At 41.3% G+C, this 16,461-nt stretch overlaps 1 protein-coding gene across 1 annotated transcript; it reads left to right on the top strand.

Annotated features, from left to right (window-relative positions):
- Nucleotides 1–12,619: 12,619 nt before the first annotated feature.
- On the top strand, nucleotides 12,620–15,267 carry IL20 (interleukin 20). The gene is made up of 5 exons (XM_007953179.2): nucleotides 12,620–12,778; nucleotides 13,069–13,134; nucleotides 13,240–13,392; nucleotides 14,097–14,171; nucleotides 15,190–15,267. The coding sequence occupies exons 1-5, from the start codon at nucleotides 12,620–12,622 to the stop codon at nucleotides 15,265–15,267; spliced, it is 531 nt and encodes a 176-aa protein (XP_007951370.1).
- The last annotated feature ends 1,194 nt before the right edge of the window (nucleotides 15,268–16,461 follow it).

Raw genomic sequence — 16,461 nt, 5'->3', positions numbered from 1 at the left:
AAACATCCCTCACACCTAGCCCAAGGGGAAGATGGTACAATTCAAGATAAAATGTCCCAGGCAGAGTCCAGATAACACCCTCTGTGGTAGCCCTGAGGCAATCACAGTGTAGCAGTGGGATTATTCCCTGGTGGCTAGAAACAGTGTCTAATGTGGGAGTTGTTGGCCATTAGAGAATCCAGTCTCTGCAGTGACCCAGTGAGTGAAAAACTGCTTGGAACTGAATTAGGGAAACAAACACATCCATAAACAAATCTGTTGAGTTCTTGTGCTGTGCATGATGTAGATCTAGATTCTGAGAAAGCTTCCAAGGCAAAACAGCCATTGGTTCTTAGAATTGTAAAGTCTTAGACTAGAATTTCCTCAGATTGGCATTCACAGTTCATTACCATTTGACTTATTTCGTATACTCACAACACCCATGGGGACATCATCCTCAGGGACAGGAAACATAATTGCTCTCTGTTGTCAAGAATTTTGGTCAAGATTTTCCTCCTACAAAGCGTCAGGGTCCTTCTGCCCTTGTCATCATTCTCTCTATCCCCAAAAGCCCACAAAACCATTAATCTTTCAAGGTCCTGCTCAAACCAGACTTCTCCAAGAAATTTTCCTTGATACCCTTCTTCTCCTTGAGGAGTAATCTCAACTTCCCCTCTCTCTCTCCAAATATTTATGGTCAACACAAATGCTGAATTCTAAGAAACCATCTCTCCCACTATCCCCATAAGTACTCTCATTTTCCTTAGACCTCCTATTATAATTGGGAAGGTATGGTCACCATACCCATGGACCTTTTTGCCTGCCATTAGGGCAAAGTTCTTAACATTTTGTGTGCCAGGGACCCTTCTGGCAAACTGGTGAAGCCTATGGACCCTACACAGGATACTGTTTTTAAAGGTGTAAAAGCCATAGGATTACAAAGGAAACTAATTATGTTAAAATACAGCTATCAAAACATGAAAATGGTACATTTGTAATATATAATAAATATTTAAGCTAAAGACAATTAAAACAAGTCAAAGAGAGCCAAAATATGACCTTGACTCCATCCCTCCTGAATTTAGAGACCATTTGAAGAATAGATTTGGTGCATTGAACACCAATGACCAAAAACCACATGAATTGTGGGATGACATCAAGAACATGAAGAAAGCAAAGGGTCATTAGAAAGACAGAAAAGGAAGAAAAGACCAAAATGGTGTGTCACAAGAGACTCTAAAACTTGCTCTTGAATGGAGAGTAGCTAAAGCAAATGGAAGAAATGACAAGATAAAAGAGCTGAACAGAAGATTTCAAAGAGCAGCTTGAGAAGGCAAAGTCAATTATTATAATGAAATGTGCAAAGACCTAGAGTTAGAAAACCAAAAGGGAAGAACATGCTCACATTTCTCAAGCTGAAAAAACTGAAGAAAAAGTTAAGCCTTGAGTTGCGATATTGGAAGATTCTATGGGCAAAATATTGAATGATACAGGAATCACCAAAAGAATATGAAAGGAATACACAGAGTCACTGTACCAAAAAGAATTGGTCAATGTTCATCTATTTCAAGAGGTGGTATATGATGAAGAACCAATGGTATTGAAGGAACAAGTCAAATCTGCACTGAAGGGATCGGTGAAACACGAGGCTTTAGGAAATGATGGAATACCCATTGAGATGTTCAATATAGGAATGCTACACTGGAGGCACTTACTCATCTATGCAAAGAAATCTGGAAGATAGCCACCTGGCCAACTGCCTGGAAGAGATCCATTTTTGTACCCATTCCAAAGGAAAGTGATCCAAAAGAATGTGGAAATTATTGAACAATATCATTAATATCACATGCAAGTAAATTTTGCTGAAAAGGGATATCATAGCTGATGTCAGATGGATCTTGGCTGAAAGCAAAGAATACCAGAAAGATGTTTACTTGTGTTTTATTGACTTTGCAAAAGCATCCAACTGTGTGGATCATGACAAATTATGGTAAGATTGAGAAGAATAGGAATTCCAGAACACTTAATTGTGCTAATGGAGAACCTGTACATGGACTATGAGGCTGTCATTCGAACAGAAAAAGGGGATACTGCATGCTTTAAATCAGGAAGGAAGTGAGTCAGGGTTGTATCCTTTCACCATACTTACTCAATCTGTATGTTGAGCAAATAATCTAAAAGCTGGACTACATGAAGAAGAATGTGGCATCAGGATTGGAGGAAAATTCATTAACAACCTGTGATATGCAGACGACACAACTTCACTTGCTGAAAGTGAAGATAATTTGAAGCACTTACTGGTGAAAATTATCCATAGCCTTCAGTGTGGATAACTCTTTTTTTTTTTTTTTTTTTTTTAATTTTTGTTGTGATTTGGGTGAAAGTTTACAGAGCAAATTCACTTCACATACACTTTGTCTCATGACATTGACTGCAGTTTCCTACAATGCAACAGCTTCCCTCCCACTTCTTCCACACAGTTACCTCTTCCCTGTGTCCTTTCCTCCCATGCACTCCTGCCCCCTCCCTCAGGTGTCTCCCTGTGCATACACAGCCCTTCTATTCTCCCATGATTGATCTCTTCAGGGAGTATATCTATATACTGTAAATGTTTGGCTGGAAGCCACAGAAGTGAGTTTAATTCCAAACCTGAAGGGCAACTAGGGGCCATAGTGTCAGTGGTTCCACCAGGCTCTGTCAGACCAGCAACCTAGTCCTGCGCCTCTCCCCCCTTTTTAAATGATTTTGAGTTTTGTTCCACATTGTTCTCCTACTCTATCCAGGATATCCTACATAGATCCCCCTCCGAGTGGTTGATAGTGGTAGCCAGGCACCATCTAGTTCTTCTGGTCTCATAGTTGTATAGGCTGAGAATTACTTGGTGTACCAGTTGCTTGGACTAATTATTTCCACGCATCTTTGGTTTTCTTCATTCTTCTTTACTCTAGATGAGGAGAGATGACTTCTTTCAAGCTTTTAAGATCCCAGTTGTTACTCTCCAATGTAGGATGTGGAACAATGTTTTTGTGTAGTATGTTATGCCAGCTGAGCTTGATGTCCCCTGAGACTATAGTCCCAAGCCCACAGGTCCAACTACTTGCTCTCTCTGGGTAACTGGCCATGGCCAAGAAGTGACTACAACCTTGTGCCTTGTCAGCTCTACTGTGTACCTGGGAATTCTTACAGAACATACAAACACACTTGTAGAAACTTTGTCTGCCAACCCCATACATGGTCTTGGACACACTTATCCCTGCATAGACATACCTAGTAGTTCAGCCTGTCTACCCATCTATCCACCCATATACAGTGTGGATAACTTTTAACAAACAGAAAACAAAAATTCTCACAACTGGACCAATAAGGAGCACCACAATAAATGGAGAAAGAAATGAAGCTGTCAGTGATTTCATATTACCTGGACCCGCCATCAACACCAATGGAAACAGCAGTCAAGAAATCAGAGGATGTATTGCCCTAGGCAAATCCACTGCAAAGGACCTCTTTAAAGTGCTGAAGAGCAAAGATGTCTCTTTGAAGACCAAGGTGCACTTAACCCAAGTCATGGTATTTTTAATTGTCTCATATGCATGTGAAAGCTGGACAATGATAAGGAAGACCAAAGAAGAATTGATGATTTTGAGTCGTGGTGTCGGTGAAGAATACTCAAAGTACCACCGACTGCCAAAAGAATGAACAGATCTGCCCTGGAGAAAGTGCAGCCAGAATTCTCCTTGGAAGCAAGAATGGCCAGACTTCATCTCACATACTTTGGTCATGTTGTCAGAAGGGACCATTCTCTGGAGAATGGTATCATGTTTGGTAAAGTAGAGGGTCATTGAAAAAGCGAAAGGCCCTCAATGAGATGGATTGACACAGTGGTTGCAATGATGGGCTCAGGTATAGCAAGGATTGTGAGGATGGGGCACTACTGGGCAGTATTTCCTTTTGTTGTGCATAGTGTCACTATGAGTCAGTGCCAACTTGATGGCACCTAACAACAACAACAACAAATGTGCTTCTTCGCTATTATATTAATAAAAAGATGTAACAGCAGATCCACAAAGTACTGAGATGTCTAAGTAGTGATGAATATAAGTGATATTTTGAGATCTGAAACAACTATAATGTGATACAAAAATATCTGTGGTTTCTATTTGTGACAAAGTCTCAGCTACAACAAATGCAGGTTTGTATTTGTTGCCTATTCTCATAACTGAAGAAAATGTTAAGCTTTTGTTAGAGGCTGGTGAAAAAAATATTCAGTTTTCCCCCCTATTCACCTTTTCTCATGTGAAGAACTCCTGCATTAGAGGATCTGCCCCCTCATGATGGTCTGAGGGTCTATTGGGAGTCTGTCTTTTTCCCCTTGGCACCCTTGTACCAGAGTGATTGGGTAGTGCAAACAGTTAAATGCTAAACTGCTACCTGAAAAGTTCAAGTCTACCCAGAAGAAAGGCTTGGTGATCTACTAAAAAACCAGCCATAGAAGTCCTATGGAGCACAGTCCTACTCTGATCCGCATGGGATCATCATAAGTTGGGGTCAACTCAATGGCAACTGGTTGGTTGATTGGTTGGTTGGCACCCTTGTGTCATCCAGCTCTGTGCCCATGTACAAGAGATTCTCTGTCCTTGTTTGTGGAATAAATGGAAAAGAATTGAGTATATCCTCATTTTCCCATGTGAGGAATATTCCTTAATTCAAAGACTTGCCTGAAGTTTTGTTCCCCAACTCTGTGCCTGGGGAGGATTTTCCCAGTGGCTCTTCTACTGCAGGTAGGGAGAGGGAAGAGTTAGCCAACTTTGGGGCCCCAGCTATGTCACAGGAAATCTCCAGAGCAAGCTTGGCAGTGAGCTGGGCTGGTTAAAGGAGCATGATGGAAAGACACAGGAAAGGGAAATGATGTCATTCATGCTGTCAGTTCTGTGGATAGGGAACTGAAAATGTGTACTTCAGATGATCAGCTGCTCTGCCCACCCTCATCTTACCTTTCCCCAGGATGGGTGCTGGGGCTGTAGGTGGGGCAAAATTCTCAGCACTGCTGGCCTGAGAGTGGGGAAGGCCTCCCCCTGCCCATCCATTGAGCCTGAGGTTCTTCCTCCAGCATAAGCCAGAGGTCTGCGTGCTTTCTTGCAATGTGATGCAACTGGGCAGGAAGCCCAGATGCCAATAACTGCGACATCACACACAGGGAAAACCCTGAACTGCAAATTCAGGGCTTGCCGTGGGAAAAAAGGAGGGGCTGGATTTTCTTCCTGGTTTCTAGAGAATTGTTTCCTGCTCAAAAATAGTTTGGTTAGGAAAGAAAGAAAAGAGTCTTTTTCTTTCTCTCTGTCCAGCTTATCTTTCTAATTACATTGTTATTGTCATTGTTGCGTGTTGTTGAGTTGATTACATTTTCATTGTTGTTGTTAGGTGCCACTGAGTTAGTTCCAACTCACAGAGACCCTCTGTATAACAGAATGAAACTTTACTCAGTCCTGTACCCTCCTCATAACCATTGCTATGCTTGAGCCCATTGTTGCAGCCTCTGTGTCAATCTGTCTTGTTGAGGGTCTTCCTCATTTCCTCTGATCCTCTACTTTACCAAGCTTGATGTCTTGATTATATGCTGACCTGCTGAAGCTCCATATTTGAAACTCCACTTTCTAAGATTGACTTTATGTGCTCATGAAATGTACCCCTACCTCTCCACCACAGCCACATCTCCCACCTTTCCCATATACCTGCCACATGATCACCAATGCAAGCTGTTCATCTGCAGAGTAAGATTCTTCAGTGGCTCTCTATTACTCCAGGGAAAATACACGGAATTACAGAATCAAGAAGGTTGAGCTGAGAAGGACTTAAAGAAAAAATCATTTAATTTATTCTCCCATGAGGAAATGGAGACTTAGAGAAGAGAAGTGACTTCCCCAAGACTATGTAATGAAATGAAGGTAAGGCTGGAGCCAGAGCTGAGGTTTCTAGACTCCTAGTTCTAATTCATGTTCCTTGGTGTGATATTCTTGGTCCTTGTCTTATAACCATATTGCCAAATTGATCTTCCACTGTTCCTTTACAAAGTAATCTATGGCAACCCAACTGTCCATCTGCCAGTCCTCAAATGCATTTTGAACTTTGCTGTCCTATTTTGTCTCCATTCTGAGTGCTCTGTGTCCCACCTCACTCCTTCTCCCTATCCTTCTCCAGTATCTTTGCCCACTTGCATGCTACACCACCATGTAAGGCTCCACTCAAACTTTCCTCTATGGAATCTTCTCTGGCTATCCAGTTCTAACGACTCCCTCTTTTCTCTGTGCTCCTGGACACATACTTTCTGTGCAATCCTAGTACTGACTTTCTTTGTGGTTATGCAAGCAAACTCCTTGTACCCCCCAAAGAAGCTATCAGCTCCCAGAGGATAGATGCTAGACTTAGACCTTTCTTTGTATCATGCATATAATGGGTATTTGGCACTGTTTATTGGAAGGTGGCTTTTAAAATTTATCAGCAACAAGGAATGATAAAAATCACGTGCCAACTTAATGAGTCACATAGGTGAAGTAGGTTTTCTTTCCGTTTTATTGATGAAACACTGAATGCCTGAAAGGTGTAAGGACTAGTCTTTGCTTACCAAAGGTCACCCTGAAAGTTGGTGCTAAGAAAGTATCAGAATGCTGGTCTCCTGTCTCTCAATCCCATGTAATCTGCAGTTAAAGCTCTCTATGTTCTTTCTATCAAAGATTAATTTCTTTTTCTAGAATTGTGATGGAGGAAAAGCTTCTCTCTCTCTCTCTCTCTCAGTTTTTCTTGTCTTTTCTTTTAAGGGAAGCTATTTATTACAGAAGCTCTGGTGGCATACTGCCTAAGGCATGTGACTGCTAACCAGAAGACTGATGGTTCAAACCCACCAGCCACCTCAGAAGGAAGATTGGACAATCTACTGCCATAGTAATACTGCCTTGGAAACCCAAGGAGGGGTCGCTCTGAGTCAGTTCTGACTTGACGGCAGTGAGGTGTTTTTTTTTTTTTTTTTTTTTGGTATTTATTATTTATCTAGTGGTGTAGTGGTTAAGGTATTTGGCTGCTAACCAAAAGATCGATGGTTTGAACCCACTAGCTGCTTCGTAGAAGGAAGATAAAGCAGTCTGCTTCCGTAAAGATTTACAGTTTTGGAAATGCAGTGGGGGTCACTGTGAGTCAGAATCAACAAGATGACAGTGAGGTTTTTGTGTGTGTGTTTACTATAGAGTAAGGAGCTCTGGTGGCCTAGTGCATAAAGCACTTGACTGCTAACCAGAAGACCATCAGTTCAAACCTACCAGCTGCACCGTAGAAGGAAGACAGGGTGATCTACTTCTGTAAAGATTTACAGCCTCAGAAACCCAGTCGCTATAAGTCAGAAACGACTCAATGACAGTGAGTTTGGTAGTTTTTTTTTTTTTAAACTATAGAGTAGTAGCTTATAAGAATGTCATTTAATGGAGCGAATACTTGACTGTATTCAGCTTCTGGGTCTGCCTTTTACCAGCAGAGAGAACGTGGGCAAGTTACTTAACCTCTCTGAACCATAGCTTCCTCCTTGATAAAATGAGAGGATCGAACTAAATGTAGTTGAAGTTCCTCCCAGCTCTAACAGTTTAGGAGTGATAATTTATCATTGGGGTTGTTTGTTGTTAGCTGCTGGTGAGTTGGCCCTGATTTGTGGCAACCTTGTGTGTGCCAGAGTAGAACTGCATTCCTCAGGGTTTTCAAGGGCTGATGTTTAGAAGAAGGAGCTCTGGTGATGCAGTGCCTAAGGCATTTGACTGCTAATCAGAAGGTTGGTGGTTCAAACACACCAGCCGCTCTGTGGAAAGAAGATGAGGCAATCTACTTCTGTAAAGATTTACTGCCAGTAAAGTGGAAACCCAGTGGGGGTCACTATGAGTCAGAATTGACTTGATGACAGTGGGTTTGTTTGTTTGCTTTTAGACATTGAGAAGTAGATCACCAGGCCCTTCTTCCAAGGTGCTTCTGGGCAGATTCAAACCACCAACCTTTTCATTAGCAGCTGAGCACTTAACCCTTTGTTCCACCCAGTGACTCCAATCTGTCACTAAATAAACAAATTCTTGACATTGGGATAAAATAGCCCAGAAGATCCATGGATGCTCCAGGCTTTATAGGAAAGATATTTGTGGCAGGGGAGCCCTTCTTGCCCCCTCACAAGCTAAATCATGGAGCATATGCATTTCAGTCAGTATCTTCTCTTGAGGAGCTGGGATCTTGAAAGGGGCTCAAATGGCAGAGACTCATGATAAAACCATATTTCACTTTTGTCCTGGGGGTGGTGGTGAAATTACATAAGTGTAGCAATAATTTGCAATCATTCTTGGCAATTATTTGCAATGCTGAATCAACATGTTCTTACACATAATATGATTTAAATTAATGTTCAGATTTTTTAAAAAAGTGAATTTTCTTATAGTATTGGGAAATCTGAAAGCCTTCTGATTTCACGATGGTTTGCAGTGACTCATTATTTCCTTCACAAATTCTGTAACTATTGGTCACTCCGATAGGATGGAATGATCCCAATAATTCAGAATTCCTGGGATGTGTTAGTGGGAGAGAGACATTTTCTGTCAGTGTAAATTCAGCTTTTTGATTATTTTGGGCAGGTTCTCAGGCAGGAGAGCTGGGCAGTCTGTTCTCTGGTTGAATCTCTTCTTTGTACTTAGGGCAGAACTGTCATCCTGTTCCCTTGCATCCCCACCCCTATCTCCATCACTCTTCCAGTGCCCTTTTTCCCTCAAGGACACATAGTTAATGCAATGAGTATTGAATTCCAAATTAGGAGATCTATGTTAAAGTCCCCATTCTGCCACTAACTGTTATCTTACGTCTTCATGTAGCTTCTTTGGGTCTCAGCATTCTCACATCAGCAATAACAGTAGAAAGAGATATTATTTCTTGAGTAAACTCTGTCACTCATCAGCTGGGTGACCTTGGCCTAATCAGCCAACCTCCTAAGCTTCAGTATCTTCATCTGAAAAATGGATTTTAAGACCTATCTCAAGAGATGATAATTCATACAACACATATTTATTAAGAGCTTACTAGGAATGAGGTTCTATTACAGGTGTTTGTAATATAAGGGTAGACAAGATTGACAAAATTCCTGCTCCCAAGAAGCTTATATTCTTAGTGAAATTTTTATGATAATTAAAAAAATGTGTTTCATGTATGTGTTAGTATATATACATTATATGTATTATATACATATATGTATATATGTGTTTGTGTGAGAGAGAGAGCTGGGTTTGCAGGAGCTAGCAAAAACACCTCCTAAAATTCTTTTGTAGCCTTGTAGTTCAGTAATCACTTCTGTTTTAACTCTCATTTTACCAAGCAGGGAGGTGGAATGAGAAGAAGCACATCATTTATTCACAGTTATAATCAGTGATTCCTTTGAGCAGTGCTTCTTGGGGGAAGGAGGTATTGGGGTAATCCAACCTGCAATTAAACTGCCTCAGGATGTGAGGAAGTACAATGCCACCAGAGAAATTCCAAGGGAGTTCCAGCCCTCAGCTACCATTGCTCACTTCCTTCATGTTACATGTATATAAATAATTGGAAGCCTCTCAGTTTGAGACAGGCTCCCAGGAGACCAGAAGCAGCAACACTTTCTGAGCTCAGGTAAGAGAGCTTTTCTCTATATGCTGTTCCCACATTTCTGGGCATCAGCCCAGTTCTCCCAACCAATTTATTCAGCTGAACACACCTAAAGGAACCCTTTCCATTAGAACAAAATCTCTTGGGGGACAGGAATTATCATGTTTATCTTTGTACTCCAGTACCTAATACAATATTCAGGGCAGTGAGTGCTCAAGAAATGTTCAAGGCAGCTTGCATCAATCACTATTTAACATGTACTGAACACTCATTATTTGCTAGGTGTTTATATCATACATCATTCTATTTGAATGTCAAAATAAACATTAGACAAGAGATTTAGTGTCATTTTTGGTCTAAAGAAACAAAACTCAGAGAGGTACATTCACTTGCCCAAGGTCACATAGAGGTGGGGCAACCAATTGACTCACCTTGGCTTCTGCATTTTAAAATGGAAAGTCCTGTTTCACTAGGAACCCCTTCTGCCTTGGAAAAACCATGATGCTTGGTCACCTTCAATAGATGGGAAATGGTAAAGCAGGGATTTGGACATGACATTGTTCTCTTGCCTCCAAACTTGAAATTCTCTCTGATATTGCTGAATTTCATTTGTTTATTCCCTTTTCCTACATTTGGCATTTGGTGGCATTTCAGATGGAGATATATAGATATAGATATATAGATATGGATGTATCTATATATGGGAGCTCTGGTGGTGTAGTGCCTAAGGTATATGACTGCTAACCAGAAGGCTGGCCATTCAAAGCCACCACCTACTTCTCAGAAGGAAGACTGGCCAATCTACTTCCATAATGATACCACCTCAGAAACCCAAAGAGGGGTCACTATGAGGTGGATTCAACTCAATATATGTATATATGTATATGTATATATGTGTCTAGCATATTGTCTGGCACATAGGAATGTTTCAGTAAATGGTGATGATTATCAGTGCTGTATCTTGCCATGTCGGAATCTGGGGCAAAAGGAAAGATGTGTGCCCCTACATAAATGTTTTCATACTGTTATTTAATATTATGCTATAACCAAAAGCCATACTTACTGCCATCAAGTGGATTCCTATTCATAGTGACCCCCCAATGGGTTTCTGAGGCTGTGAATCTTTATGGAAGTAAATTGTCCATCTTCCTTCCACAGAGCAGCTAGTGGGTTTGAACTGCTGACCTGTTTAGCAGCCAAATGCCTTACCCATTATGCCACCAGAGCTCTACATGTTATGCTATATGTATGTTATTTTCTTCTGAGAACTTTAAAGTAGTTGACAAAATACTGAAACATAGAAAAGTACATGTATTATAACTCACAAAATTATTTTAAATTTTATTTATAATTATTTAAGACATTTGACTGCTAACCAGAAGGCTGGTGGTTCAAACCCACCAGCCACTCCTCGGAAGGAAGATTGAGCAATCTACTTCCATAGTGATATCGCCAGAAACCCAAGGAGGGGTCGCTATGAGTTGGGAACGACTCGACAGCAGTGAGTGTTTCTTTTTTTTTTTTTTTTTTTTTAGCTTTAAGGAAAACAAACTCATCAATATATTTTCATAATATACCTCTGGAAAAATGAACAATTAAAATGCATAAAAGTGTATGTATAGCATGCACACTATTCTTTTTGTCTTGAGTTTCAATATGGCTCCTAATGACATTGTCTTTATTTAAAATTTTGAAATTCTGTTCACTCTTGCTTTTTAAATTAGTTTTGACATTTCTTAAAATACTATTTATCTTGATGATTCAATTTTTTTGATGGCTTCTTAAACTATGTGCCTGAGTTGAGTGACTCATTTGTCTCACCCAGTCCTAGGCTAAGGAGCTCAGTGGTTAAAGCATTCGGCTGCTAACCAAAAGCTTGGCAGTTGGAACCTACCTCTGCAAGAGAAAGATGAGGTGGTCTGCTTCCATAAAGATTTACGGCCTTGAACTCTATGAAGCAGTTCTACCTTGTCCTATAGGGCCGCTATGAGTTGGAATCAATGTGATGACCATGTTTGTTTTCTAATCCTAGTCTATTATTATTTTTATTTTAAAATTCAGCAGACACTATAACTGTCCTCTTCCTGAGCAGCCTCACCCCAAGAAGAAATGAGTTCTCTCATTGCTTTTCTTCTCTGTCTTTGGGAATCACTCACTTGTCTCTGGCCTGAGCAGGGCCAGGAAAGAGCACACTGTTAGATTTGCCCTGGAGTGCCTGACTACACCACAGAGAGTGCTGTGGAGTCCAAGATGCCTCATGAGAGAGAAGTGCTAGGTGGAATTGGGCTGGATGCCCATTGGGCTTTGCCTTTCTCTGGCAGCAGGATGGTTATGAAATCATTGAGTTTCTGTTTGCCTTCAGGGCTGAAATCAACCCATTATCCCCAAATAACCAATCTGATCTTAGACAATTGTCAACAGAGTTAAAGCTCCTCAGCCCCTGAGGGTGGTCATAAACCCAGACAATTCTTTCCAAGTGTTTTTGGTGGTGCAGACACAACTTCTGGTGAGAGTCTGTTTTTCTCCAGTTGCCTCACGGGACTAAGGGGGCCAGAAAGGTGAGCTACATTGGCATTCTGGAAGGGAAAGATGTATACGTCAATTCCCTAAAACAAGTTTTGACATTTTCCCTGAAATGCCGTCCTCTATCTACTTACTCACTACAAATGCCTGCTGCTCCAGGCCCTACCTACTGGGCAATGACGAGTAGCATAAAGGAGCTGGGACCTTGTGCCACCGATTTACACTTAGACCTTGAACGAGTACCTGAACGCTTTTCTCACAGGAGGCTCAGCTGTTTTTCTTAGTAAGTTGCATGACTGGGGCCATACTGTTTGGAAGCAGATAAGACTATTAAGTTTCAGTTAACGGACACCTGGGAAAGACATGTCTCTTATGACTCAATGGCTTCTTTGGGTACAAAAGGGAGAAATCAGTAAGTAATGCTTTTTTTCCTTTGAATTCCTAGCCCCTGTGGTCACCAGATTCCAGGCACAAGATGAAAAGCTCTGGTCTTGTCCTCTGCCTCCTCTTTGCTGTGTTTTGTCTCTTCTGGACACCTTCTGTTGGGCGGAAGACACTCCATTTGGGAAGCTGTGTGATCTCCACAAACCTTCAGGAAATAAGAAATGAGTTTTCTGAGATACGGGACAGTGTGGTATGTAAAGGCACCCACTTCATCTTGTAGCTGCCTCTCCTCTTCTCTACTTCTCTGTCTTGCTTTCTTGGCAGCCCTGATAGCGTGACCACAAAAAGACAAGACATTCCTCATTAGAAGGATGTGTTCCCAAGAAATATCTGTAGTTTACAATTTAAAAGTGTTTTTGGAAAGGGATGCCTCTCACTGGGCCTAGGCAGGGAGAGAATAAGGGGACCAAATACTTGATGTCTAAGATCCGGGCAGCAGTTGCTAATCTGTCTTTTCTTGTCTTGCTTTCTTCTGTTCAGCAAGCTGAAGATGGAAACATTGACACCAGAATCCTCAGGAGATTTGTGTCTTTACAACACACAAAGGTATGTGCTTGGACCAGTTGAACTCTGGGAGGGAGTATGAAGCTGGGCATCTCTATCACACTGGGTCTAGTCCTTGCTCCCTTCTAACACTTGTTTTCTTTTTAGCCTTCAGATCAGTGCTGCCTCCTCCGCCATTTACTGAGACTCTATCTGGACAGAGTATTCAAAAACTACCAGACTTCTGACCATCACATGCTCCGAAAGATCAGCAGTCTCGCCAACTCCTTTCTTACCATCAAGAAGGACCTCCGGCTCTGTGTAAGGAAGGGTCTTGGATAAAAGATCCATTGTAGCATTTAGCTCCATAGTTTAAGAATCATGCTTCCTTTCCTACCTGCATTTAACGGATGGAAAAACTAAATCCAAAAGTCCCAATGATTTGTGCCTAACCATGTAACAGTGTAATAAGAACTCAGTTGTATTGACTTTTGGGTATGTGCTGTATGCAAAAGAGAACTTTATGATTTTTAGCTATTTGATATTCACAATAACTATCTATCATCCTAAAAGTTACACTTTTTCTGTAGGTGAGATATTTCACTGTGCACTAGTGCATCTTATGTCCAGTGTAGGCAATCAGCAGGCCATTCAACTCAATCTTAGAATAGAATATTAGTAGGACCCAGGGATCTAATTCTCTCTTTCCATTGGAGCTCAGATTAGATCTGGGGTAATGATGCAGAGACCAGGTGTGGTCCAGTGAGAGAAAAAATATCTCAAACTCCTCCAGTGCCGCTTGTTTCTATAAGGAAAGAAATATGAGCACCATATTTGAGCCAAATGGACAGTTTCTTGTTCAAGCTGGTGATTAACTTAATGATTCCATATATGAGATCTGAAAAGATTTTCTATAGAAATGGGATGTGGATGAAAGTGTAGATTTCCCACCTACTTCAAGTCAATGGCAAGGGCAGAAAATCAGGATGTTTAATAAAATCTATCATTCTCTGGGTCCTTTTCAGCATGAGCACAGGACATGCCATTGTGGGGAAGAAGCAACAGAGAAATACAGCCAGATTCTGAGTCAATTTGAAGAGGTATCTGCAATTTTGGCATTGGTTGGGATGGGTGTGTTTTTAGAACTGAACTCATGGAAGGGACGGATGTTCACACTGGTGGAAATTTTATAGCTCTCAGGTTAATAGCTCTTTGGGGTCATATAGATCATCCCCCTACTTCTAACTCAGAGGATACTATCCCAGGCTCTAGGAGGGTGCTTGCAATGGATGATGCTCTTGGAAGTGAAAGGGAATGGCCATGGTTCCATCAAGTCACTCCAGAGACTTCTGGATCTTCCAGCAGCACAAACTAGAGACAACAGTTTCCCAGCATTGACACATCACCACACACCCTCAAAAACACTTCCAAAATCACAAATGCCTGTGCTATGCTGTTTCTCATCTCCTATGCTTTTGCACATCTACCAGGAAAATCTGGAGCTCAGCCCTCACTGACTAACTCTTACTCATCCTAAAAGACTCAGCCTAGGAATCACCTCCAGCAAGGTGCTGGCTGCTTCCCTCAGAGTTAGACACATTCCCATGATATCCCATAAGGACTCCATTATTCATTCTAACGGCCTGCTTTTGCCAGTCTCCCTCATTGACTCTGAGTTCCTTGTAAGAAGATATCTGAGATATCTGAGTCCCCAACCACCATCTCAATGCTTGGGACAAGAAATATTTGTTCAATTGAAGTATGTACAGTAGGTACCTCTTACACACACACACACACACACACACACACACATCTTTGCTAAAGAAACAGCCTAATTATTTTGATCCTTTTGGGTTAAGAGGCTGGGGTTGTAGTCCCAATTCTGCTACCCCTTGAGCCTCAATTTCCCTATGTATGACCAGGGTGATTGACTCACTGACCTTCCTTCTTCATGTGAGATCTTAATGTTCAATAACCGTTTTCAAGCTCTGTAGCATGTCAAGACCCAAAATGCACTGTTTATAAGGCCCACAAACCTACCAATCAGAGGAGAGAATTAATCTCAAAGTAAATGTCGCTATGTGAGTTACTAACCACATGGATGTGTGTCTCTTTCAGCTTGAACCTCAGGCAGCAGTGGTGAAGGCCTTGGGGGAGCTCGAAATTCTTCTACAATGGTTGGAGGAGACAAAATAGAAGGAAATGGACACTCCTGCTGAGAGTCCTCTTGGCGAGAGTCCCAGTCTTTAGTACTCACTGAGACATGACCAAGAACCCTCATCTCTTTGCGATACAATTTAGTGTTGGTCATCATGCATATTATTTATTTATTATTTTGATCCTTACTGTGGTTGTCTTCATACATTCCCAATCTTACTTTAGACAGTGGTTTTACAATATTTTTATACTATCTTTTCTACTGTTGAGTATATTTATTAATTTGCTATATTTATTTTTTGTTATTTAACTTATTTATTTTTATACTTGAATGAGTTTTTTTTTTTTTTTTTTTTTAATTCACAAGATTGTATTTATAACCTGACTAGAGTAAACAGATCCTCTAAATTCTAGAAGAGTGGCTAGGGGATTTATTTGTTCATTTTTATTAAATAAGCACATGTTTATTGAATGTCAATGCTCTGTGAGATTTTTAAAATTGAAGCAATGGTTACTTAGTATGGGCCCTGGAAGAAGAAGCTCTGGTGTGAATCTACAGACCCCTCCCACCCAGCTCCTTAAGTGCGTACTTGCGTGTCTTCCAGCTATGGAATCCTACATAGCCAAAATGTATTTAGACAAATAAAGTTTTCTTTGAATACTATCTGCTTGAAGTTTGAAAGTGCTTCAGGAGCAGAAGTCATTATGGGTATGAGTTTGAATCTCACATCACCCTCTCTATCCTGCTGAATTTCCCAGGACTCTCTCTTAACTTACATCTCTGATACCATGACTGCCCTCTCACATAAAGGTACTGGTGACAGAGTGAGGGGCTTCAGCCATCCCAGCCTTTACCACATGGATTTAGGTCATTGTTCTCTTGTTGTTGTTATGTGCCATCGAGTCGGACCTGACTCATAGCGACCCCTCCTTGGGTTTCCGAGGCAGTATCACTACGGAAGTAGATTGCCCCATCTTCCTTCCGAGGAGTGGCTGGTGGGTTTGAACCGCCAGCCTTCTGGTTAGCAGTCAAGTGCCTTAGGCACTATGCTACCAGTGCCTTTCTTTTCTTTCCCATACCTGGTTCCCATAATCTTGCATCAAGGGTCTTGACTGCAGCACAAATTTCAGTGGGTTGTTGTTGTTGTTATGTGCCTTGGATTCAGACCTGACTCATAGCAACCCCTCCTTGGGTTTCCGAAGCGTAGGAGGCTCTATTATAAGGGTTAAGAA

The sequence above is a fragment of the Orycteropus afer genome, unplaced genomic scaffold (genome assembly GCF_000298275.1).
Source record: "Orycteropus afer afer isolate SDZICR_OR568_19922 unplaced genomic scaffold, OryAfe1.0 scaffold00013, whole genome shotgun sequence".
In the NCBI taxonomy this organism is placed as follows: domain Eukaryota; kingdom Metazoa; phylum Chordata; class Mammalia; order Tubulidentata; family Orycteropodidae; genus Orycteropus; species Orycteropus afer.
This window is presented reverse-complemented; position numbering and strand designations above follow the sequence as displayed.

Bases quoted from the DNA above. Each gene is read 5' to 3' on its own strand.
- IL20 (XM_007953179.2), top strand. From the start codon at position 12,620: ATGAAAAGCTCTGGTCTTGTCCTCTGCCTCCTCTTTGCTGTGTTTTGT. The intron at 12,779-13,068 runs GTATGTAAAGGC...TCTTCTGTTCAG, and splicing joins CTGAGATACGGGACAGTGTG to CAAGCTGAAGATGGAAACAT. The intron at 13,135-13,239 runs GTATGTGCTTGG...TTTTCTTTTTAG, and splicing joins TGTCTTTACAACACACAAAG to CCTTCAGATCAGTGCTGCCT.